This window comes from Bacillus rossius, chromosome 6 (assembly GCF_032445375.1).
Source record: "Bacillus rossius redtenbacheri isolate Brsri chromosome 6, Brsri_v3, whole genome shotgun sequence".
Lineage (NCBI taxonomy): Eukaryota > Metazoa > Arthropoda > Insecta > Phasmatodea > Bacillidae > Bacillus > Bacillus rossius.
In genome coordinates, this window is record NC_086334.1 from 26,356,162 (window position 1) to 26,383,125 (window position 26,964).

At 35.6% G+C, this 26,964-nt stretch overlaps 1 protein-coding gene across 6 annotated transcripts in view; it reads left to right on the forward strand.

Moving 5' to 3' along the window:
- Positions 1-26,964, forward strand: part of LOC134532898 (E3 ubiquitin-protein ligase TRIM37-like) — a 62,273-nt gene that overhangs the window by 17,901 nt on the left and 17,408 nt on the right. For all 6 annotated transcript variants that reach the window (XM_063369936.1, XM_063369933.1, XM_063369932.1 and 3 more), the window contains exons 2-9: positions 7,111-7,376; positions 9,692-9,902; positions 11,252-11,568; positions 12,388-12,597; positions 18,282-18,461; positions 19,505-19,619; positions 22,930-23,048; positions 23,774-24,059. In XM_063369936.1, the coding sequence (XP_063226006.1) occupies positions 7,111-7,376; positions 9,692-9,902; positions 11,252-11,568; positions 12,388-12,597; positions 18,282-18,461; positions 19,505-19,619; positions 22,930-23,048; positions 23,774-24,059 (1,704 nt within the window). The remainder of the gene's footprint in view (positions 1-7,110; positions 7,377-9,691; positions 9,903-11,251; positions 11,569-12,387; positions 12,598-18,281; positions 18,462-19,504; positions 19,620-22,929; positions 23,049-23,773; positions 24,060-26,964) is intronic.

The window sequence follows — 26,964 nt, forward strand, 5'->3', positions numbered from 1 at the left end:
AATTTTTTTTTGGGCATTTTCTGCCCCATAGACTGCCTGTATACAAGTTCTAATCAGTTTTGATTTGGACTGTTGCAGACAGGGTCGATGACAGGGAGAGACTTATTGCTCCCATCTCGCGGCCCCCCCCTTCCTGTTCCGTAGGTCACATTAGAAGAAACATTTCTACTACCCGACGTGATCGTTTGAAGACCCCGGGTGGTAATGTAAATTCAACATTTCCCCCTTACCTAGCTACGAACTATCTTAAGCGGATGACCAACCCACCAGCGACCAGTGTTTTTCTCAAGAAAATGTAGTACCAATAGAACTAATTATCAATGTAATCATCGGATCCATCCAACTTTGGGTGTGAAACTCATAATGCAAATGTTTATATTTCAAACTAAGAATGTAAATTGTTTTAAATACTCGCGGGCCGGCCCCATTTTCGTTTTTCTTTTGTTAATCTTTGAAACTTGTTAAAACCTTTTGTATGTAAAATAATGGAAACAAGATAATTCTTCAGGGCAAATAAAACAGGGAAACTATAGATCAAGTTAATCGTGTAGTTTTTATTTATTGATTTTAACGATCCACACCAACTTCCTCCTTGCTTGTTACAGGAAGTTCCTAAATTTTGTTTGTTCCCCACCTCGTGCCGCCTCTAGTAAATTTATTTACTTAACTTATTTTTTGTATCCAGCAAGTTTCCAAGGCTCTTTTTAATTAATTCAAAACAATTCAATTTTGAGGCACGATGGGTGTTACAAATTCTACAAACAGTTATAAGATTTTCCAATTATAAAAAAAAGCAATACGTATTCTCTCTGGGATTAATTGTAGAACTTCCTGTAGACCCTACTTTAAAACTCTTCAAATTAAAACATTCTACACAGAATACGCCATTCAAGCACTCAGTGGATTAAACAAAATCTGAATAACTATAATAAAAATGAAGACATACACACACACATACACACAATACAAGAAATGCATACAAGTTGAGGATAACTCAACATAACAGCTCACTCTTTAGAAAAAGTCTATTTCACTCTGGTCAGAGTATGTATAACAATTTACCTAAACAAGTTACTTCTGAAACTGATATACATAAATTTAACAATAAAATAAAATACATTTTTGAAAAACAGTACCGTATCTATATAGTGTTCAAGAAATTGAAGAATATATCTTGAGCCTTTGCAAGTACAACATTATTAAACATTTAATTAATGTGTTTAGCTCGTAACCATTACCCTAGACTGCTCTATGAAGTGTCATGTTAACAATAATTGCGTGAATGTAAAGTTCAATAATTGTGACTGTATAGATAGTTCATAGTGTATAAAATAATGCAAGTGAGTGAATTCTAACTATGATGTGAACTGCGGTGATTAATGTGAATAGGACTAGAAGTAGACAGATTGATCTAATTGATCTAATGTTCAACAAACTCTGCTCATTAATACTTATTTTAATTGTTTAACATAATATCCATTATTAGAAATTTGTAATATAACTTTAATGCTAGCTAATGTATATATTGTACATATATTAGAAATAGTGTATGTAATCATAACCTACATGTATTTCATAAATTTTGTAACCATGTTGACAAGCCCTATATTCAGAGAGCCACTGCTGATCAACTGAGTCTATTGGGTGCTAAGAAAATAAATAAATAAATAAACACCTGTTACATAACAAGCCAGCAAAATGCACTAAAATATCAAAAAAAATCATATAGGCCCTAAAACCATTTACATTTCCTGTCTTTATAATAATCATTTACTGCCCATTTTACTAATAAATCTGCTCAATATCACGAAACACTAACAAACACTTCTCTTGTACTACTACAATCACAACCACACATTCATTATTCAAACTGTATACAGGAAAACAATGTTTCATTGTTCTCATGACTACTATGCTTGGTACCACACATGTGCAATAAATTCTTACTGCCTACTAAAGACTTATTATATACCTACTTATTTAATTGCTTACCGATTATCAGGCTATTTTATTTCACTTATTATTTTACTCCAACTTGTACCATAACTGTACTTTCACTCCAAAACTCAAACTATCATTAGTATTTATTGTCACAACAATATTCAGTCATTCACTGTTGATATTACCTACTATATTTTCCTTCATTCTAGTTTGTTATCATTTGCCAATTTCTATAACATCATACATTTCTCCTAATTCCTTCTTCCCCAAAAAAAAATCAACTGTAATGCATGGTATCATGTTGTGAACTTGACCCGCAGGCTTGCTGCAGGACTAAGTGCAGGAAGATAGATAATATGCCAGTTTCACTGGCTTCAAAAAGGGTTTGACAAGTTTCCTATTGTGAAGTTGATGAAGAAGTTGGAGGGGTTGGTCATTGATAAAAAGGGTGGTGGTGGATTGGGTATTTTCTCAAACAGGAAGCAGATGGTGAAAATGCTGGGTGAGCTATCCAAAGAAGGCATTTTAACATTGGGGGTGCTACAGAGCAATGTGCTAGAGTCTCTGCTCTAACAATAATGGTAAATTATGTAGAGGTAGGAATAAAGGGCCGAACATAGTGTATGGAGATGCAGATGCGGGATGTTTACAGAAGGACTTGGAAGGGTGGAAAGTAAGGCATCGTAGGTAAGACGAGAGTCATCTAGGGATATTGTGTAAAGGAAACCTGGGGTGAAGGAGCAGGTGGAGAAAGTTGTGTTAAATTTCTTATGTAAATGATGTGTAGTATGCAGATTAATACATAAATTTGCATACTTACTGCTGCTTATTGCAATATTTTTTTTTAAATTCATAACAACACATTTGTTTGCATACCACATGCCCTTAAGTGCAAGAATTTTAAACCGTCATTGAATTAGGTCAGTCACAAAATTCAAACAGACTCCGACACTGCTGTCTTGGACTTTCCATTTAAGTTTTTGAATATCTCCCACACCTCATGGATCAACTAACTTTCACAGATGGTGCCCCTATTTTGTTATACATTTTAATATTAACAGAGCCACCAAATTTTTTTCACGCTAAAAAAAGTTTGTGGTTGAAGTACGGTCTCGCATGCCATGGTGTTTTTTTTTTTTTTTTTTTTTTTCATTTTCTCATCAATACTGTTATTTGAGGTCTATTTCTGTAATTTTAACTCAATGCACTTCCTGTGCATTTCTTGTTCTGTCACAACTATTTTAAACTGATATTAACTAACAAGGAGAGGGCTGGTATATTCGGATCTCGTAATATCTCCATACTTGGCGTACAGGGAGGTCACCTCTCGACTATTAAGTGCACAAAGCCATTGGGCTCGATAGTGAAGCATACCCGAGAAAGACACCTTTTTTGACATTTTAAGCAATGTAAGTAGACAGAGTTATTCCCTACATGAGTGAGCCTGTACCTCTCTCGGCAGCGCATTTGTCTTGAAACCTCTAGGTCGCTGGATCAAATCTTGCTGCATGAAAATTCTTTTGTTTTCTCTCTTTTTTTTTTTCTCTTTTTTTTCTTTTCTTCCTATGTTTATTTCAAATAAAAATATTGGTAAGGATGAAAATTTAAGTGTGAAACAAAAAAAAAAAAATTGGCAGGAAAAATACTGTATAGGTATATTTTATTTTGACCGAATTGAAAAGAAAACGTACACATATAATTTAAATAATAATAATAAAGGTGTCAACATGATTTTAGTCTACGTAATAAAATTAATCTATTGTCCATCACTCGTGTCACTCGGGGGTTTACAAGCGCATGTCGGTCGTCATAAAAACACGGAAAGCAGTAAGTTATAACAGGTGTAACTTTCAACGTGAATTTTTTTTCTTCCAGTACACTGTACAAATAAACTTAGATGCAAAGCATGAAAATTTGCTCCGACCACGCAAAATATTGCATTCAACTGGGGATTTGAACAACCATATATATACCTGCTGGTGCTCTATCTCCACCTCTCCTTGGGACTCTTCTGGGCCACAGAGAACTTCTATTATGGGAAAATATGCAAATACACGATGAAATTGGGAGATATCTTATGACTTGTAGTTAGCGCAAGGTCATATGGTGAACTGTGATAAAACTGAAATGAAACCTAAAAGCAAGTCGATATACCATATAATAACAAAATTAAAGTTAAAACACCACAAAGCACCAAAATGCAATTGAATTAACTGTAATGAAAAGTACATAATTTTTTTAAATATTAAATTCAATGAAGATAATTTATTTAGTTTGAAGTTTGCACCACAATTTATGTAAAAAAAATAGAAAAGGTTTCCTTTTTTTTAAATCTTGCAACTGTAATTAGTGGGTAAATTATTTTTACTTTACAGCAGTAATACATTTTTCAAACAAAGAAATACTAAACAGGTTAATTTTGTTTTGAATAGTTAGACATGCTAATTACAAATAATATGGTAAAAGTTCATATATCAGTCAAAATGACATTGTTTTGGAGAAATTAGCTTCATGGAGCATTTGTTAAGTAATATGATATAATTTTTAATAAATAGATTTAATAAAAAATGAAAAAAATACCACCGAAATCTCTTGTTGTAAAAACAAAATTGGCCTGAAAATAAAACCATAAAATCTTGTCTCTACTTATAGGTAATTTCATGACGAGTTCCATTCAGGCAGTTATAAAACTCTGAGCGACAAACAGTAGATTAATTTTATTATTTAGTGTAAATTAATTTGGATGCTTTTATTTTTGAATATTAATTTATAAGTGTATATTTTCAATTTGGTAAAAATAAAATATACAGTGTTTTTCCAGCTAAAATATTTTTTTTTGTGTTTCACATCCAAATTTCCATACATTCAATATTTTTAATCAAAACGTACTTAGGAAACAAAGACAAAATAGAAAAATTTAGAAAAAACAATTAAAAAGAATAATAATTACGTGCAGCAATATTTGAACCATTGACGTAGCGGTTTCTAGGTAAGTGTGCTGCTGGGTGATTTGCAGGCTTGCTTGAGTAGGCAGTAATGTTCAGTCTGCTTACATTTCACTTAGTGAATAGCTGTTCAAAATATTTGTGACACAAAAAAATGCAAAAGAGGTATGTATATTGCTAAAATTTACAGAAATAGCTCTTACTGTAAAGTAATGCCATAAAAATGGAATTATTAACTTTCCATGTCATTGATTTTTTATTCCATTTTATATGTTGTTGAAAAAAATTATGCTTCAAGTTATTTACTCATTGTAAGAAGGCAGGCAAGTTTTCATAGGTAAGTAACTAAAACTTTTTGGTGTCATGGTCAGCTACTATAAATTCATTGTCTATGTCAATCTACTGCACTCTTTTTGAGGGCCAAATATCATCCGAAAGGGCCAGACACATATGAATCAATATTCAAACTGTTTACAAAATAATTTTAATGTGTTATTATTCTGTATAGTAACTATTAAATACATTATGTGGCATGTGATTTACTAAACAATAAATTACATTTACAAAAATTTAAACCATAATTTCAAAGAAGAATTACCATGAAACAATACATAGATTATTAAGAAAATATAATAGTTTCGATTATTTCTGTAATAATATTGTGGCTTCTAAACAGTGTCTGCTGACTATATATTCTACATGGGCTCAAACAGATAACATATGTCAGCGTAGATTATAATAATAGTTTTTGCTGAAAGATTCTTTAGGTGGGCCGTATGAAGCCACGTTGTGGGCCAGATCCAGTGCACAGCGTCATTTGTCTATCACTGTTCTTTGTTACACCAGTCAAGTAATGGATACGAATTAACGTATAGAGTCCCATTTGGAAATATTTCTTATCAAAATCTGGGACCAGCAAAAAAACCAGAAGTCCAACATGTTGGGTGACGTTGAGCCTTAAGGGGAAATATGTTGTCTGTCCTAGTTATTGGAACAATAAGGCAGAAAATTAATAAAGTGTATGTGTCCAAGCGTTTATGCTGCTACCTTATAGCATTAGTAAACAGGCTCCAGCTTGTAATCACGGGGAGGAAATTGCTTACTGCTATTTATGTGAGTGATTGCAGTTGATCAAATAGTTATAGGTAGAGACAAGGCTTTATTTTTTTTTATTGTTAGGCCAATTTCATTTTAAAAAAAATAAGATTTCTGTTTTATTGATTTTATTTCTATAAACAATGTTAATTTTATGAAGTTGTAATATTCAACATAAAATTTGTTACATTGTTGCATAGTACTGTCTTTTTTAGTTCAATTTTTATAAGTGGCACAAGCCACATTTGGCTTGGAACAAAAAATAAATCTACAAAAATTTGTATGTTTTAAGTACATATCAGAAACTGCAAGGTGAACATTAGATGAGAAGAGGTGCATTATCAGCTGATTAAAATAATTAATTTTTACACTACACTTGGAATGAACATTTTTTTTTTTTTAATTTAATATATAATACATACTAAAATAATAAAAGTCAATTTTGGATGTTTTAAATATTTCAGTTAATGTTTTATAAATTCTGTTTTATTTCAAGAATTGACCACCATTTCAGTGCTAAATGGTGCATTAACGTGCATTTAGATGTTTTATGGTGTATTGAGACACATTTCTGGCTTATTTTGTTTTTATCGCAAATCACCATAAAATCTTGTCTCTAGTTGTATCAGACCACAAGAGTTGAATTCAAAATGGGTCCAAAGTTAGTTCCTGTGAATCCTTGAGCCATAAAATTGATTATTTACATATTGACTTGAAATTGTGTAAAAGTCACGAAAATTCCCCAGTAATATTAATTTGAGTTACAAAATGTTACGCTGCAGCCTGCCATAACTCATTCTGTGAAAAACATTTTTTTTTCTTCAGAACGTGCTTTATTGCTTAGTCATACACTATGAAATAATGCATGCAAGGTTCTGTTTGAAATATAGAAAGTGTGAGAGATCTAGGTCCGCTATAAGCTGGATTTACTCCCTCCCCCCCCCTTTTTTTTACCTTGCTCAGAATTTTGCAATTTAAAAAAAAAATTAGCTAGGGAAATTTTAAATCTTGGTCAGGGAAACTCGCGGAAATTGAATTACAGATTTGTGCGGGCAGCCTGTGTGACCACTCAAGGTGGCCGAGGGGGGGGGGGGGTAGCCTTGAAACGGGTTGGACGGGTGTGTGGCAGATGCTGGTGGAGGTGTTCCGCTGCTTCATCTGCATGGAGAAGCTGCGGGACGCCCACCTGTGCCCGCACTGCTCCAAGCTGTGCTGCTACGTGTGCATCTGCCGCTGGCTGACGGAGCAGCGCTCGCAGTGCCCTCACTGCCGGGCCCCGCTGCGCCTGCACGAGCTGGTCAACTGCCGCTGGGTGGAGGAGGTCACCCAGCAGCTGGACACGCTGCAGGCTGCCGGCCTGGCCTCCCAGCGGCGCCAGGACCGCGACGTCGACAAGTACGCGACCCACCTTTCCTTGTAGGAATACCTCCACACGGTCCGTCCGTACATGGTGGAGTATCGTATCCCTTCCTCATGTATATATATAACTTGCCCTCAAATATTGCAAATATCGCACCCTGAGTACAAGACTATCGTAACTCAAAAAATTGAGTTTATGAGATATTTTTACCATAAGCAGGAAAATATCATTATCTAGGCACTGCAAGACTATCGCAATATCATATTTACTTTTACGGGACTTATGGCAAATAATGTAGTGTTGCACTCTGGAAAACATTATATAAGAATATGTGCAATACTATGGCATTTGAGTTGTGATAGTATTGCACTGATTTTTGAGTTACGATAGTCTTGTACTCAGGGTGCGATATATATGCTGTTTTGAAGATACCGATTGATTATTGATAAAAAAAAATTTGTGTTCTGATTTGAAAATGGTTGACAAAATATAAGCACTTTGTAACAAAACAGTTATTTATTTTACAACAGATATGTGTTTGCGCACAATTCGATTGGTTTCGATTTTTCTTATCTTTCCTGATGGTTTATTCGATGGTTTCTGGTAGTTTTAGGATCGAGTCGCGACCCACCTGTGACCCTTCCGCGACCCGCTGGTGGGTCGCAACCCACCGTTTGGGAACCGCTGCTCTACAGGATCCGACAATTAAAAAAAAAAAATACTTTTTGAACAGATTTCATTTCAACATTAAAATATTAACCGTTAACTATACAGAAACTTGACACAACTTCAGTAATGGACAATTTTTTGGTAGGCACCCACCCTCTGACATCACAGTGTCACATGACACGAGGAGAGAGGAGGAGGCACTGTGGGACACAAAAGCAGTCGCTGCTCTCAACCGACCAATTGCGTGACAAAGTTACTGTCCTAAATTTGAGATTTGGAGTATGAATCTTTTGCAGTTTGCATGCAGCATTATCAGAATTTCAAACTCTGTGACCAATGGCCCCTAAACCTTTAATTTGGCACTGTTTCGCACATATTGCTTTAGCCATTAACAAATAATTGCAAACTTGTTGTTTAAGATTTTACAGATTAGTTATAATAAATATTTAATTTTCAAAGAATTAAATTTTTGATTATTTAAATTAATTATTTTATTTAAACCTATACGAGTAGTAAATAGTCATATCTCTAGATTTTGGTTTTATTGTTTGGTTCTAAACAACCGCTCTACAGTTTTAATTTGAAGCCCTGATACATTTGATGAAGCCCCCTGTTACATTTTCAATAGTAGTATAACCAGTGGTATTTATCCCAATAAATTCCGATTTATAAGAAAGTTAGCTAACAAAATTTCATGAGCTATAGGCCTATATCTCTTATTAATCTTTAACAAAATAATTTTTAAGGATCTTGACTTCAATATAAAAAATAGACTGATTGTCAACATGTTTTTACTATTAAACTTCTCCAACTAATTTAATCATATTTATCAATCTATTTACTCTGAAGTGATAACTCAAGGTCAGGTGGATGCAATTTATTTTGATTTTGCAAAGGCTTTCGACACAGTAAACCACCATACATTACTAAAAAAAAATTGTCTAATGTAGGATTGAGTGACAAATATCACACATGGTTTGGTAGTTATTTGAAAGATATTACTTCTTTGTTTGAATCAATGATATTAAATCTGACTTACTTGTTGCAAACATTGGTGTTCCTCAAGGTGGTACACAATCCCCACGTATTTTCAAAATATTGATGATATTATAAAAGCATTGAATTTTTCGGTTGGTCTTCTTTTTGCAGATATTAAAAAATATATATAAAAAAAAATTTCTTCAGGAGTGTCACCTTCAATGTGACATTTCTTCTGTTCTAGAAGGGTGTAATCGTAAGATGTTGAACTTAAATATGGAAAATATACCCTACTACCATAACTTTCTCAAGAAAATATCATCCTATTTGATTATAAACTTGATAATCAAGCTATTGCTATTTAATTCTAAACTTTCCTTTCATAATCATATTGAAACACTTAGATCTAATGCTAATAGAATGTTAGCTCTAATTAAATATACTACTTTAATGCATCTAACGTAGATTCAATACTCACTTTGAAGTATTTCTTTCTTACAGCTTAAAATCTATTTATATCCTTACAAGTTATTGCACATACAAAAACTATTCAGTATTTATTACTTTCATGATTAAATATCAAAATTTGTGGTTTTATAAGTTACGTTGCAAAGATATTTCACTATGTTCAAAATTGTATTATTTAAATAGTTTTGGTTTTTTTATAAGAGTTATTAGTTTGAACCATTTTGACTTTTAACAGATGTGACTGTCACCAAGAGAAGCTGTCCGTCTACTGCTGGACATGTGGTCTATGCATATGCCACCAGTGTGCTTTGTGGGGTGGCACACATTCCGGGCACACTTTCAAACCTCTGGAGGTGGTGTACGAGCAGCATGTGACGCAGATCAAAGATGAGATTGCACATCTTAGGAGAAGACTGGTTGAACTGATAAGTCTAGTTAAGGAAGTGGTAAGTTTCCTGTATGTGCTCCTAGTTGTCATTCATCCCTGTTTCCAGTCTGTGTTTTGGTTCTCTACATCCACCTGTATTTTTTCAGTGTTGGGACCACGGTGGTTGAGTGGTAAGATCACTCATCTCCAACCATGTTGTCAGGCAGGGTTGAATCCAGATTTAAGCAATCTGACATTGCCTTGAGCTGGTGGGTTTTCTCAAGGTATTCCTGTTTCCCCAAGGCATTCATTCTGCCAATTCTCCAGTCTTATCGCATCTTATAACCTTGATATTGATGAGATTTTAAGCCCATTCATTAATTAATTCATTCATATTCTACTCATCAACTGTCTTCTACTCATACCCTCTCTGCCTGATGTTATATCTGTTCCTCTAACTTCCTTTTTGGAATTCTCACATCCTCTTTCCTACATACTTCATCTCCATCATTCTCACCAGGACTCATTCTCTGTATATGACTGTACCATCTCATTATCTCATCTACACCCATGCTCTGCGTATGAGTGTGACTATACCCTCTCATTCTTATTTTCTGTGTTCGCATTTATGTCATGCACTCATGCTCTTTCTGGTATATCTCGCTTCATAGCTGTCATCATATGTGTTTCTGCGTTGCCCAACCCTATTTCTTTCCCCATATTTTTTCTTATCTCTGTACCAAAAGTCATTTTTTAGTCTGATTTACATGCCACATCTCTCTGTCAGGGTAATGATAAGCTGTTTGTCATGCTCTCTTTATTTTTACAGCTATTGTTTGGATTTGTTCATTCTTCTACGTAGTGATACTGAAGAAATTAAATTTGTTATATGGTGATGGAGAGCATTGTTTCTCAACATTTTGACATGCTTTACAATATGCTAAAACAGACAGGTCCTTGGTAAAGAGAGCAAAGGACCATATTCTTTAAAGTGGACAAAGTCAATCACCTCTTAGTGTGTATTATATAAAGATGTGCGTATTGTGTCAGTGATGCTTGTTTATGTTTTTGTATCTTACATTGGCTGTACACAATTTGTTGCTGGTTATAGACAATTGATAATTTGAGTCTTCAGGATTTTCTGCAGGTCGCGAAAGTCACAGAAAAGTAACAAAATGAAAAGACCGTTCACAAATGACATGAAAATGTCCTAAAATAAATTGTCGGGTGCTGGAAGACACAAAAATTTTAGTTTCCTGAAACTTTATTCATGCAAATTTATTTGTGTGTGTATAGTTTAATTTTGCTTATTTTGTATCATAATCACCCTGTTATATAAAAGTGTGATGATAAAATGTTAGTAAAAGGTCCTGAGATTGGTCGACCAGGTATTGGTAGACACCCTCGGAGTGTGTGGTGTTGTGGCAGGAACGGAACGTGGAGTCTGTGCGAGCAGCGAAAGACGAGAGAGTGCGCGAGATCCGCAATGCAGTGGAGCTGATGATAGCGCGGCTGGACTCGCAGTTGAAGGCCAAGCTGCTGACGCTGATGGGGCAGAAGAACTCCCTGACGCAGGAGACGGAGCACCTGGAGGCCTTGCTGCAAGAGGTGGACCACCAGCTGCACACCTGCACTCGCTCCGAGCTCATCAAGAAGAGCTCGGACCTGTCGCGCATGATACACCAGATCCGCAAGAAGCCCATGGCCAGCTTCGTCACGGCTCCCGTGCCCGCCGACTTCCAGAGGTGCTCCTTCCTATACCTAGTTTCAAGTGTTTGAAAGGGATGCACTCTTACGTTGTGTTATACTTACCTGACATCTAAAAAAACCAACTATTTCATGGGAAGTATTATTTTGTACTATGGAGCTTCGCACAGGCGTAGTGTGTAGTTGAAAGTGCAGACCGATGTTATACTGCCATAATTTACAAAAGATAAAATTTTGGTGTTTAAAAGGCTAATTCATATCAGAGTTCTATTTACTTAACAGATAAACAAAATTGTATAAGAAATAATGTTTTATTTTTACACATACTATAAGTTTTATATATGTACAGGATGAGTCTGAATTCGCCCAACAAACTATGGCTGCATGTTTATCACGACAAAATAATTGGGAAACAACTTTAAACTTATGGTTTAAAGTTCTTACCAAGGCTGGTATATGCCTGTATATTTGAGGCAGAACATATTTTTTTTGTAAATAATAAATAAAGTGGTCAGGATAGAACACCAAGCATCTGAATTATGTTTAATTTAATGAAGTTGTACAATCACTGTAGTAGCAATATTATTTCATTGAAATAATTGGGTATAGCATCTTTATTTTTCACACTTTTTTGTGGCTTGTTACCACTACACCCATTTAATTCAACTAAACGTCATTCTAGCTTTGGGAAGCACATTAGGCCCTTAAGTCGTATGGATGGTTTTTAACTTTATTTTGTCGTGATGAACCTGCAGCCAAAGTTTGTTGGTGGAATTCATACTTACCCTGTGTATGTGTTTGTGTGTGTGTGTGTGTGCGTGCGTGCGCGCGTGCTCATGCTTAGTCTCTTGTTGCAGTGAAATAGTTCCGGGGTACGACAACAGCACATTTGTGATGCAGGACTTCACGCAGCTGCAGCTGAAAGCCGACCCTATATACTCTCCTCCCTTGCATGTCAACGGCCTGTCGTGGCGACTGAAGGTGTACCCAGATGGCAATGGTGTCGTGCGAGGCAACTACCTGTCTGTCTTCCTTGAACTTACGGCTGGCTTCCCAGAAGCTTCTAAGTGTGTACTTTATTTTTGTTACAACCTCTAATATTGCTCATATCATTTTAATTTTTTTTGTTTACCATGCAGGTGACTTTACTGCGAGTCAGACTTAATGTCAATAGCATATAAAGAATTATCATTTGGGACAAGATTTTTATGGTTTTATTTTCATGCATTGTCTTTATTAGTAAATATAGTGCCTTTTCATCAAATATTTCTTAATATTTATTTCACCAAAATAATCAAATTTTGACTTGACACATGGTGCACTCATACAATAAAATCATTGGTAATAATCATGTCTCAAACAGCACGCACTAGTAAGAAAAAAACATAAATAAATTTACAAATTTTTCTTTGTTTAAAATAAGTGCCAACATCTTTAATGTAAAAGTTTGTTGCTTATACTAATGAGATGCAAGATCAAACAATGCAATATTAATTTTTTCCAATACATTTAGTACATACATTCAATCAAGTTACCATAATAATATGTATATACATTTTTTTGTAATTTCATTTAATTTTGGTTATATAGCTGATTGTTTTCGTGTTCTTTGTTAAATTTTGTGCTAAATCAGTGATATATGTGTGAATATTAAAATTTTTGAATATGAATAATAAACTAATCGTATTTGATTCAATCTCAAATAATAACACTTCAAAATAATGAATATTCGTTTGCTTACGAATACTTGAGTTTGTCATATACCAACGTTCAGTGCTGAGATTGTCATTTGTGCATTATAAATACCCTCCTTTGATGTTTAATGGAATTTTATAATTTAAAAAAATGAACAATGAGTAGGGCCTGGAATTTTTCGCGATCACGAATTTCGCATGAAAACGCGGAAAGTAAGTACATTCGCGAAAATCACAACATTTCTATATTACACTGCGAATATATCCCCGAAAAGTACCATTACAGTAGAATCCCGCCGATGCGACCCTCCTCTGATGTGTCCATTCCGTTTATACGACCGTTTTTTGAGAAACAGTGAAAAATTTGAGCAGAGAAATTCGAAAATTTGAGTAAAATCGGCTGAAAAACAAGTCTGTTACACTTTGTTTGGCGCTATGTGTTCACGTTTATCTTGGCGAGAGCTGTACTGTAAGCAGGCAGGCATACAAAAGATGGCTAAAAATAGATACCACCCCTCTAGACTGGCCACGCGGTAGTGTCTAGCCGAGCTCGGCGCCTCCACTATCGCACGAAAAGCAGTCTCAGCCGTCATGTTATCTTACCCGCCCGGCGGCTTGACGTCATACGTGATGTGACACGACGCGACGCGACGCTTACCTCTCCCATCCAATGCTAATTCTTCAGGGCTCATCCCTCCCAGAGCCACAAACCATGTAAAAACAACTCCCCCCCCCCCTTTTTAACAGCTAACATTTCAACACATTCCCTCCCTTGTTTCAACCTTCTGCGTGAGAAACTGTCAGCATCTTTCTCCTCTCCCACACCGCGCGCGACAAAAGCCAGGTCGTATAGTCCATTCTTGGTAAAATAAATATTTTTATGGGCTTATACGACTGTCCTTCGCAGTTGATAAATACTTTATAAGTTTAAGTTATTATGATACAATTTGTTTATTAGTCACAGCAGTTTCTGCTGAAAAATCACTAATACCTCGAATTTTATTGAATAGAAAAATTTAGCAGGGCTGTAAATATATTTATTTTACTGCATAGTTACTTTTCCATCTGCATTCCGTGTTTTTTTCTTTTCTTTTTTTTTTTACGCTGTGAAGGGACGTGGAAAAGATAATTGCTTGAGCTGTCAAAATAAACATCGCTGACGGCAAGGGCGGGAGCGTATCCTGTCGGTCTGTCGCTGTGATTATCTACTCCAAAAACATGTCACAGCATTTCAGGATAGCATTTTTCACACTAAGTTTCTTCTGATTTGTGCGCGGGGGTTTGTTCAAGTGGCAACCCCGTGTTCCTCCACTCCATTATGCCAATACCGTATTTATTGAATGCAATCAAACTCAAACTTTTGCACTCTACGAAAAATAAAAATAATATGATACCGAATTCTAAACTACCGTGCACACTTGGCTGGATATGAGAACGTGTTTATTGTATTTTGCGAAAAGTGTATAAAATATATCAAAGCAAAAGAATAACCTAATATCTTGTATTTATCCATGTTGCGTCGTATATGGTAAAATGTAAAGGTCCAGGTTAGCCAACATAGCTTCTACTAACTTCTCATGTAAGTGAATGCTTCCTTACCGAAGATCATACATTTCCCAGACTGTGAGAAGTTTTGTTTTGTGTAAAGCTAAACACATATGTTAGCGGCTAACGAATTTATCTTTCCGTAGTTGTTTATTTTGTGTAACCTCGTAAATAGCAAGAGAATAAGCAAATAATGATTTTGCCGGTACAAAATTAGTCTACGCAGCAAGACTGGGAGTGTGCGGGCATGCTTGACTATCATGCAGCCAGCATCTGTTGTTGACATCACGAGCCGCGACAGCATTCCCAACGTAGTGACATTCCACTGCTGATATTTATTCGCGCGCCAAGTTTAGTTGATTGTTTTCGTAACAGCCTGTATGTAGTATGTTGCAACATATTTCTGTCTAGAGTTTGAAAATGCCGAATAATACTTTGAGTGCTCGAGACCGAGCATATCAGTATCAGAAACATGGGTTTTATTGTACTGACAATAGCACAGTGATGTGCAAATTTTGCAACTGTAAAGTTTCATGGGAAAGAAAAGATTCCATTGACAAACACCTAAAGTCGGCTAAGCATGTGGCATCGGCAGCCGAAAAAAAGAAAATTTGTAGTTGCAAACATCTATAGCAACGTGTCTGTTTTGTGTAACTGTTTTGGATTTAATTGGCTGTTATTATGCATATTAGTCTATTCCTAGTATACATGGATTGTTTATTAAATATGTAAACTATTATAATATTCAAAAACTGCACTATTTAGTCAACATTTAAAATTCTGGTAAAATTTCCATTGCATAACGAAAATACCGACTTTAAACCACCGCTTTTCTAATTTGAAAGTACCGCTTTTTGCATACTGAAAACACCGAAATTTTCCAGGCCCTAACAATGAGTGATGTTTATACATGCAACATTTATTCAAAGTTTTTTTTTTTCACTACCATCCCGTTAAACAGTTACGGAAAAAATCATGTAAATTCAAAACACAGCATATTTGTCATTTCAAACTTTTAAATCAAAATATAATTTGTATTGTTTTTGTCACATGCACCAGAAGTAGGAAAAAGTAAACAAACATCAACAACCAGGGACTACAACACCACAAAATATGAACACTCAATCAAGATGGACATTAAAAGAAGTAATACAGTAGAATCCCGCTGATGCGACCCCTCACGGTTTCCAGAAAAACGGACTTATAAACGGAATGGTCGCAATAGAGAATTCGGGCCAATTTTTACCCCCCCCCCCCCCCCCCCTCAAATTGTCCAAATACATATAAAATCAACTTTGTTCGCATAAATTTCATATTCAAATAGTCTATGGTGTAAAAAAGACAACTTTTTAAATTCATATTACATCTCGGGCTTGCATACCCCGAACAATGGGTTCCGATAAATACTCACGCTAAGTGAACTCGCGTCATGCGAGTTCGGCTATGCTAGCCGGCTGGTGGTTATTTTCGTTCAAAACGTGGCAAAGGAACTTGTGTGGATCAGGTAGAAAACATTCGGCTATAAACGAAAGATATAAGAACAATGCTATCCTGAAATGCTGTGACATGTTTTTGGAGCAGATAATCACAGCGACAGACCGACAGGATGCGCTCCCGCCCTTGCCGTCAGCGATGTTTATTTTGACAGCCAAGCAATTATCTTTTTCACGTCCCTTCACAGCGTAAAAAAAAAAAGAAAAAAACACGTTTAAATGCAGATGGAAAAGTAACTATGCAGTAAAATAAATATATTTACGGCCCTGCTAAATTTTTCGATTCAATAAAATTTGAGGTGTTTGTGATGTTTCAGCAGAAACTGCTGTGTGACTAATAAACAAATTGTATCATAATAACTTAAACTTATAAAGTATTTATCAACGGCGAAGGACAGTCGTATAAGCCCATAAAATTATTTATTTTACCAAGAATGGACTATACAACCTGGCTTTTGCCGCACGCGGTGTGGGAGGGGAGGAGGATGCTGACAGTTTCTCACCAAGCCGCCGCTACCGCCAGCCTGGCCGGACGAGTTTCTTATGCTCTCGTAGAAGCTACAACAGTGGCTTTTCGTGCGGGCGGGTAAGATAACAACATGACAGCTGAGACTGCTTTTCGTGCGATAGTGGACGCGTCGAGCTCGGCTAGACACTGCCGTGTGGACAGTCTAGAGGGGTGGTATCTATTTTTAGCCGTCTTTTGTATGCTTGCCTGCTTACAGTACAGCTCTCGCCAAGATAAACGTGAACACATAGCGCCAAACAAAGTGTAACAGACTTGTTTTTCAGCCGATTTTACTCAAATTTTCGACTTTCTCTGCTCAAATTTTTCACGGTTTCTCAAAAAACGGTCATATAAACGGAATGGACGCATCAGAGGGGGGTCGCATCGGCGGGGTTCTACTGTAGTCATAGTTCCAAAGGCATATAAATCAATTTTAACAATCAATCTAATACCGTGTGATACAGAGTAGCAGCTTAACTTGCTGTATACAGTATACATCTATGATGAAACAGACTTTGAGACTTGAAAATATGTACAAAAAACCTAAATAATGGTTTAAGATTCCACATGAAACTAGCAAAAATTTTGTTTATAATAGTGCTGAGCCGAAATACAATTTACTTGGCAGCCATTAATAAAGAAAACTCATGAATAACTAGGGTTTAAATATGTAAATATTACTAATTTGGTAATACAATATTTTAAAAAAAATCATGTTTTTTTTTTGTTAAGTAGAATGCAATAATGTATTACACAGTATTTTGCAGTTCATGAAAATTTTCTAGACCAATATGGAAAGTACATAGAAGGTTCTGGAAAATAAGGTGAATAGGAACTGAAATGAAAGGTTGGTTAGGTTAAGTTAGGTTAGGTTAGCCACATAATTTAAAAAAATTTCATAATTTAATTATTTTAACAAGCATTTTCCATACAACTGTTGTAGTCACCTTAACTTAACCAACCTTTCACTTGAGTATTATTTGTCTATTTTTCCAGAAGTTTGTTACATGACATGAAAAAAAAAATTTAGTGGGATTCTAATTCATATTCGATTCAAATTAAAATAAAAAACTGATATTCGCAAGGGCCTAGGTATAACATGTTCACTGTGAAACAAGGAAGAAAGCATCATGATCGTAAAATTCTTGCTAACTAAAGCTGTTTTGACATACACTCTTCCACCCACACACTCAATGACACACACATATGCACGTGCATTGCATTCATCATCAGATAAGCGACAGCACATTGTCCTTGGAGTTTGCCAAACTTGTGGGTACAGCATTCCCTAATTTTGAGTAAGTTCTGCGCCATGTTTTTTTTTTAGCACAGATATCATGAAAATTTATGCTTGGCTTATTTAGATAAATTGCATAACAGATAATCTACCTGTGGATTATGAAGAGGTGTCATCTCTTGCTTGTTGTATTCTTGAAAATACTGCCTAGCAAATATGGTATCCGAAATAAGTATCAAGTTACTGTTACCTATTACAATCTTCTTTTTTGAAGGTACGAGTATCGTGTTGAAATGGTACATCAAGATTCATTAGATGCCAGCAAGAATATAGTTCGAGAGTTCGCTTCAGATTTTGAAGTTGGAGAATGCTGGGGCTATAACCGCTTTTTCCGGCTTGATTTGTTGGCCAGTGATGGGTATCATAGCACAGAAACCGACACGCTGATTCTCAGGTAAAGAAGATTTTCTTCAAACAGGGTTTTTTTCTAGGACTAAATGTTATAAACAATTTTATAGTTATTTTAATAAAGATATTTTTAATTATGTAGTGGTCATATTTACCTGAAATCTGTAACTGTCAAATTTTTGTAAACATGGTTTATGTACATAATGCTTAGCTCATATTTTTTATTTTGCTTAAAAAAATGTGGTCTTACTTTAATTGCATTGCCGTCTTTGCAAATCAAAATGTTATTTCTTTGTACATGATTAAAATATATTTTTGTGAGCTCATGTTGAATCAGTAGAGCATATTGAAGCTTGTGTATTTTAAGCTGAAACACACATAATATATACTGTTATTGTATTTTCTTACAAATGTTCTGAAGGTGGTCTTTAAATACTATAAATAATTATTAGAAAAATTACACCTTTCAATTTGTAAATAATTTTTTTTTATTTACATGTAACTGAGCAAATATTTCTTGGTAAATAGCAAAGTTGCACATATGCACATAATATGCAAAGGTTTATAAATTATATACATAAACGAAAACTCAATTTTAGAAACCCATTTTAAAAAATTCACTTTCAAATTCATTGTGTTATTTATGTCAATGAGGTTTTGTTGGTAAAAAATAGATTTTAGGTTGAGTCTATCTTTCAAGTGTATAAAAAGGGCAGAAATGAAGTCCCATTGTTGCAACATAAAATATGATAAACATTATTAGTAAAATGTGTTTGCAACCTTCATTTTTTGCATCTGTTGAATTTGAGGATGTACTAGCTGTTTTCGTGGGTTGGATTTTGTTTTCATAACAAAATTATTGATACAATCAACCATATTATGTGTTATTTTTATATAGTTTAATCTCTAAATAGATATTCTTGAAAATATATGAAAATACTCAAACTAAAATGACCAATTGATTGAATATGTTTGTTGCTTATTTATTCCTAACAGCAAAATTCTTTAAAGTATCTCTTCAGTGGTTTGTAGTCATGTTTAGAAAGTGTTTGTAATCTGGGTAAATAATTGTGTTTCTGTTTTTGATAGGTTCCAAGTTCGCCCTCCAACATTTTTCCAGCGTTGTCGTGATCAGCAGTGGTACATTGGTCATTTAAACATGTTGCAGAATCAGTACCTTACTCAGCTTACTGAAATGAAGGAGGTAAGCTGCGAGTCGGCTGTTTGCACTCTATATGTATTAGGTGTGTGTGAAGCTCCGGAAAATCAAAATTGAATCGAAGACTAATTTTGTTTGTCTTCAGGAAAAGTAAATAACCTTTGAAGGTTCCGAAGATTTTTTCTTGTATCAGACTACGTTAAAAGTAGGATTTAATGCCAGTGTTTGAAGCCACAAATATTTGTGGTGTCGGGCTAGCTGGGTTTTGTTGTTGTTGTTGTTGTTGTTGTTGTTGTTATTATTATTTAGGGATGTACCGATTCGAATCCCGATTAACTGTAATCGCCCGATAATAGAGAATCGGTAATTAATCTTAATCTGCGATATTTCAACCGATTATTTAGACAAAATTGTCAACATTTTCTCATTATATTTATCATAGTTATCTCTTAGCATTATAACAAAAACATGCCAATGATGCTAATATATTCTTTTAACGGTAAATAGTAAACTCTTTTAAGTTTAATTTATAACGGTTCGTTATATACAAAATAAACAGTTCAATGCCGATTGCAAATTTTGATGTTTTTATTTTATTTTAATAGAATGTTGCACAGACGATTCCAAACACTTACAATAGTTCATTCACTCGTGCCACACATATATCTGCCCGTCGAAAAACTGCTGGTAGCTCGCATGATGAGAAATTACCGGAAAATAATCGCGTAGATTGAGTCCTTCAGTAATGTTTTACTGCAAGTACAAGAAAATGGGACGACCTCGAAGAGGACCGCACCCAGCAAAAACGAATTCCGCCCCGAGCCAACATGCCTACGAAGGTAGCCGCAATTTCTAATTAAGTTATATCCAAAACGAAAAAAAAGAAAATTAGGTTGATTTAAATATAGGCCAGGCTCCGACCACCAACGTGAAATTATCTCTTCGTAAATTACATGATAATTTAGCGAGAAGCCATCGAACGCGACCTACTCGTCCAGCGTTCGACAGACGACTGGTGATCTCATGAACTCGTCTCCACGCAGGGAGTAGACGTCACATGACCTCACCGACCAATCACACGCACGCTTCATTCACTCTTGCAAATACAAGCCAATCACAGAATAAGTTACAACACATGAAAAAATCTTTTACATACAGAACTCTGGGCTTCCCCTGATCAGTCTCTTTTCAATTTCACATCGAAATCGGGGACTTCCATTCTCGTTCTCTCTCCCACACCGTGAGACAGCAGTTATCACTCGGTTCCCATGCAGGGGGGGAATTACCGTCTTTATCTCGGTTGACGGGGAAGCACTGTTCCTTTCTCACTCCCACTTACAGGCCTCTCATGCCTCTCTTTCTAACCATCACACCAGCCCAGACACAGTCCCGTGATTTATAATTATATTACAACACGTTAATAAAATTTAAGAACAATAATTATAATACGAATTACTTTACAAAATTAAACTTATTGAGAAAAACATGAATAAGTAGGCCTAACCACGTAAAAATCTAGAACAGCGACTTCTTTGTGAATAATTACATAAAAATTACTAATGATAGAAAATGTCTGTTAAAACACAAAATACCTTCTTAAAAACATAGCAAGTGAAAAATATCAACCCTAAAATATATAACAAACGGTAAAATATCATTAGAAAGACTTTTTAAGAAATATTTACATTCATGAAAATAGTTTAAAAGAAAAATTATTTAATTAGGAGGGCAAGGTTCTGCAACATTACAAATTCATGAAACACCGTTCAGACTGTAGGCCTACACACGCGCTGAAAGTTTCAGAAACTTCGTCGTCTAATAAATTAAATAATACTCGTATTTTATTCAATTGACGATTTTCTTTGAGGATGTATGGCTAGTATTTCCATTAATGTTAGCTCCATGCATCAAAAAACTGCTTTGAGTGCCGCTTGTAATAAAATATAACACATAAAACAGTATAAAACACAATAATATTATTTGAACAGCATCATTACAAGATCTCCATTTTACGTTTATGTTACGCACGTCATGTGATGAACAGAAACAATTTGGCCAACTTATCTCACTTCACCGGAATTTTCGTTGTATACGTGAACCTTTTTCTATTATTTTTTATTATGATTGAAGTCGCTTTAATAACGGGAAAGTCTTCTTTACTTTTTATTTTTACCGTATATTAACAACAAATATTTAACCAGGAATAAAAGTTCACGATTGCGATAGTTGGTGGTCGGTTGTAGGAATATTTCTGTTTGCAACCTAAATTAATTTTTCGAATATTGGTAATGTCTGTTGTAGCGAAGACGACTCGGCGACTGTAGATTGTTTTATTGTTTAACTAATGCATGTCCATACATTACGTAAACGGAGTGACGAATTCTTTGAGCAAATATTACAGTATATTTTGCTAAGTTTTCTATTTGTTGGCATTTACCAAAATAAATATTTGTTAAGAGCGGTTATACATTGCATTCACTATTTAATGTTGCATAATAATCATGGGTACGCTAGTCGCAGTGCTGTGTGGAAATATTTTTTTTTAGGACCTGGGCCGGACGATAAATATGCAGTGTGTAAATATTGTTCTCAAAAAATATCGCGTTGTGGCGTACATGGAAACAAAACCTCTTTCACTACAAGTAATATGTGGAGCCACACAAAGTCAATCATTTTGTATTTCTTCACAAAAATCTAAAAGCTATTAACTATAGCTATTAATGTTATGTGCAATGCCTTTGCTAGCTTAACAAAATCTTAAATATTTATGTAAATAAAAATGATTTTGTTTGCATTCTATACATATGTATGTACACTTATGGTCCATTCCTCCATTACATCAATTTTAATCACAATGTTGTTCTCTTTGCTTTCTTTTTTAATTAATGTATGTAATAATCGGGCAAATATAATCGGTATTCTTAATCGGTTTGGAACATCGGCTGAATTTGAATTTTTTAGTGAATCGTTAATCGTAATCGGTAACCAGTTTTTCAATATCGGTACATCCCTATATATTATTATTAAAAAGAGAACAGTCACGTCGTTCAAAATGGATTAAAACTGCATTCTGTCAACTTTTACAATTTTTTTCTGAAAATATACAGATATATATCCGATCATGTTAATATCTTTCGGGTTTATGCCGCAAAAAATAACTTGATTTAATTTCCACCTCTCCCTCTTTATATTCATCTTTCCTACGACTGTGCTAATCTTTTGTTTTATGTTCATAATTCCATGTTTTTCTAGATGTGAAGGAAGATCTTTTTAATTTGCATTGTGCCTAATTGTTGGAAATGAGTTTTTTTGTGAAATATGTTGAGACTATTGATTATTGTGTACAACTTTACAGAGGCTTGCTCTTGAAATAAATCGCAACAGCTGCAGCAATGGTATGGCTGCCACAAAGACCAGTTCATCAGAAGCACCAAAGACTGCTGCAGCTTCAGGCAGCTCTGCACAGTTGGCCAGGTGAAAAATAACAGTTTCATGCAAGTTGAGCCATGTTTTGAAAAAAATGCTAAAGCATAAAGCATAAAAACATTTTTATTAGTTGAAACTCATGCTATAAAATTTTCAAGACTGTAAACAAACTGAAATGAACCATGGTGATTGAGTGGTAAAAACATTTGCCTGCTACCAGGCAATCTGGGTTTTTTTCGTGGCAGGGGCAAACCCTGATTAAGTAGCGTATGTTGCCATTAGTCTGGAGACCTCTGGAGGTCCCATCTCCCTCCACACATTCTTTCCATCATGTTTCAGTCTCATCTCATCAGTCCTCATCTTCTCTAATGATCCTGATGGCAATGACACATTCAGCCCCAATTCATACAACTGAGAAATTTTTTCAAATATTTAGTACATACTGATGATTGATAATCATTTTTAAATCAGTTTTATAGTTGGATTCAAATAAAATTATGTACATATATAAATAGAAATACTAATGTAAGTCTGTTGAAAACAGATGTAAATGTTGCCCTTAATGTTTGCGAACAGCTATTGGATTTTTTTTTGTGTAATTTACCACAGTAAAGTACCTCAACAATACTAGCTGTGTCCACACGAGAGACAAATGTGAAAGTTATTTCTTCAACTAGGCAGTTCATTTTTAGCACAAAATATTTTTACTTCATAGCATGTGCATAGGTATTAAAACATTAAAGTTGCATTTTGGTGATATTTATTTCTGTTAGACCGCAGTTGGAAGGAAGCGTAGCCTCCGCCCCCAGCCAGGACTCATCCAAGACTGCCTCCACCATGGCCACGAGCAAGTCGCGGACGGGCGTGCCCGCCTGCAGCTCGTTGCATTCGCAGGCCAGGTCGGACAAGTTGTCGAGGAAGCCGCAGTCGCAGGGCCCAGGCGGCAGGAGGCAGCGCCTGTCCTGCTCTGTGTCATCGCCCAACCTGCTGCTGGACCCTGCCACCGTCCGCAGCAGCAGCAGCAGCAGCAGCAACGTATCCTCCACCACGGAGAGCGAGGTAGCGTCGCTCTGCTTTTCCATCGCTCAGAGCATTCTCCGCGTGCTCCCATCATCGCCCCTTTTTTGTCTTTGATGACCTCGATGTTGACAACTTCTAATACGGTTCATTCATTTACTGTTGTTGGTTGTATCCAGCTCAGTGGAACAAGACGCAGAAAAATTTAGTAAAAAACAGCATCAACAACTTATTTCATTCATGGTACATGAAAATTGAAAGTGGAGAGAGATAAAACTGATCTAGTCTCGTGTTCGCTTCGCCAAATTTTGGTTCATGGCTGTATGGTTTACAGCGGCACGTGGCACAATGGCGAATGAAGCCGCCGTAACCACATGCAGTAAACGTCAGTAATGCATAGTGAATGAACTTGTTACTATTTCACTTTAAACTTTTATTGTTCTGTCCAAGCTTTGTTGGTTTGCTATTAAATTGTGGCAAAAAGTGGCTAGTGTGAGAGAAATGGCAAATTACGTTTTCTAACACTGCAAGTTGGCAAGAGCAATGTTGCTTCTCCCTCACAGTAACGTGAGAGCAGAGAGAGGATTCAGCCAATTTAAATCCATCAAAACAGTATATCAATGTACCAAATAGGGGAATTAGCAATACTTATAGCTAGGGACTGGAAAATGTCGTCGTTTTGAAAGTGCAAAAAGCGGTGGTTTGAATTCTTAAAAGCGGTGTTTTCATTTCGGTGTTTTCACCAATGTGATTTTTTTGTGGATTCCCAAAATTAACAGTCAAAATTAATATGAACATTATATATTGATACAGAGATACTTGTAAAAACATTCTTAAAGCCTTTACAATGAGGAAATTATTATTTACTTATCGTAATATCTGTACATAATTTTAGCTTCTATATTTGTTAGTAATGCTCTTATCAAAAAAATTTCACAGTTTCCTGCTTGTCACAGATCATAAAACACAATACATAATATTTACAGCTGCAAAGTTGAATACATATGTAACACTAAACACATAGACATGGCATACAACTAACACACTAAAACAGTGTTCAACCTTCAAAATAGATTTCACTGAGAATAGCTACATTTTCAGCATTAAGGCGCTGTCGTTGGTCACTTAGAACAGAACTGTACTTAGAAAAAAATAGTTCGCAGTCTGCATTTGCACATGGCAACCATACACTTTTCAAAGCACCCTTAGAAAATTCTGGATGATTTACAGAAAGAGACAATAATATTGCAATCAAATCCAGTGATGCATCACTTTTGTCTCCTAACTGTTTCTTCACCAAGAACTGAAGCTCTTTATAGCCTTGAAGCAATTGACTTTCATCGCAGTCCTTGAACAATGCCATTTTCTTCAATTTTTTACCAAGATCTTTTGTTACTTCCGTAATTAAAATCTGTGCAGGGGCAAAAACACTCAGTTCAGAATAAAGATGACTTGCAGGATCACTTGAAATTAAAGCTAGCAGCTTAGTGTATCCATGTGATGCAGCTTTTACTAAGGCAGATTTAACCTGAGCTTTTGCAACATCTCTTCCACACGACTGCAGTGCTAAACTTGTTTCTTCGCCAAAATTTCCTGCTTCAGCAAGCTGCAAAACTTGCTCAACTTTGCGTAGGTTACCACACAAAATGTTGCTACAAGGATATGACGACCCTTCCAACAACTTCGTCAAGTCAACAATTCCCTTTGCTGTTTCTTTGATGAAGGCAGCCTGCACCTTAACATTAAGGACCTGTTCCTGTGACAAACTTGCCAAATACTGAACTCCAACATTGCTAACTGATGCTATGTCGTCACTCTTCATGAACTCAACAATAGCTTCTATGTAGTCGGATACATAGGCTACAGACTCGTACCACGAAGACCATCTCGTGAGGACTGGCATTGGGAACAGTGGAACCCTTCCAGCTTCATATTTATCATCCAGAAATTGCCGGAACAGATGCTTTCTCTTTCGAGTGTTCAGGAACGCACTCTTGATTTTGGAAGTGGCATTTTGAAGTTCAGGAAGGTGCTTTCCCAGAACATTCAAAATCAGATTGAGTTTGTGCGCCCAACACTGAATCACTACAACATTGTCCGACATCAAGTTGGTAAGTGTGTCAAAACACTTCCCCATGTATCGGGCTGAGTCTGATACTAAGGCCAGGACACTGTCATAGCTAATGTTATATTTGTTCAAAGAATCAAGAATAGCTCTTGAACAACTTTTTGCATCAGCTGTTTCAAGAATGTGGACATCACCTACTACGATTTCAACTTGGTGACTGGCTTCTATAATCTTGAAGATTATAACGAAAACACACCGACCTCGTTTGTCTGTTGTTTCATCGCAGCATACCGCAAGGTGCTTTCCTTTGACCTTCTCCTTGATGTTTTCTTCCCTTTCCATATTTAATCTGGGAAGGTGCTTTTCTCGCAAAGTCTTTACACAAGGCAATGCGCCAGATCCTGAAAAAAAAATTTCCTCAAAATTAAGACCACCATTAGCATAGTTTACTGGCATAACAATGTACTTCAAGTTAACTGTTGTTGTATATTGGGTCAATTGCAATTTACAATACTGGACATTTGTAGTTCAGGAAAACGTTTTATTTCCTAGGTTAGTACTACACTCGTTCAGGTATTGAAAACAAAATGAAAAGTTTGTTAGGTTAGGTCAGCTACTTTTAAAAAAAAGTTAATTGTAGTGGGGATGATTGGTTAGTTCAAGTACATTAAAAACAGTCCGGTATCGCAAACTACAAGAGACCTGTTATATCTGAATTTTTACTTACCTTCAATAAATTCATTCATGAAGTTCACCATGTGTTCATTGTTAAGTTTCTCAAGTGGTATGTTAGCCTTTACAAATGTTTCTGTGACACGTTTTCCAAGATAATCTGCCGATTTTTTGTCTTTGACAACTTTATTAAAGCATGATGCAACT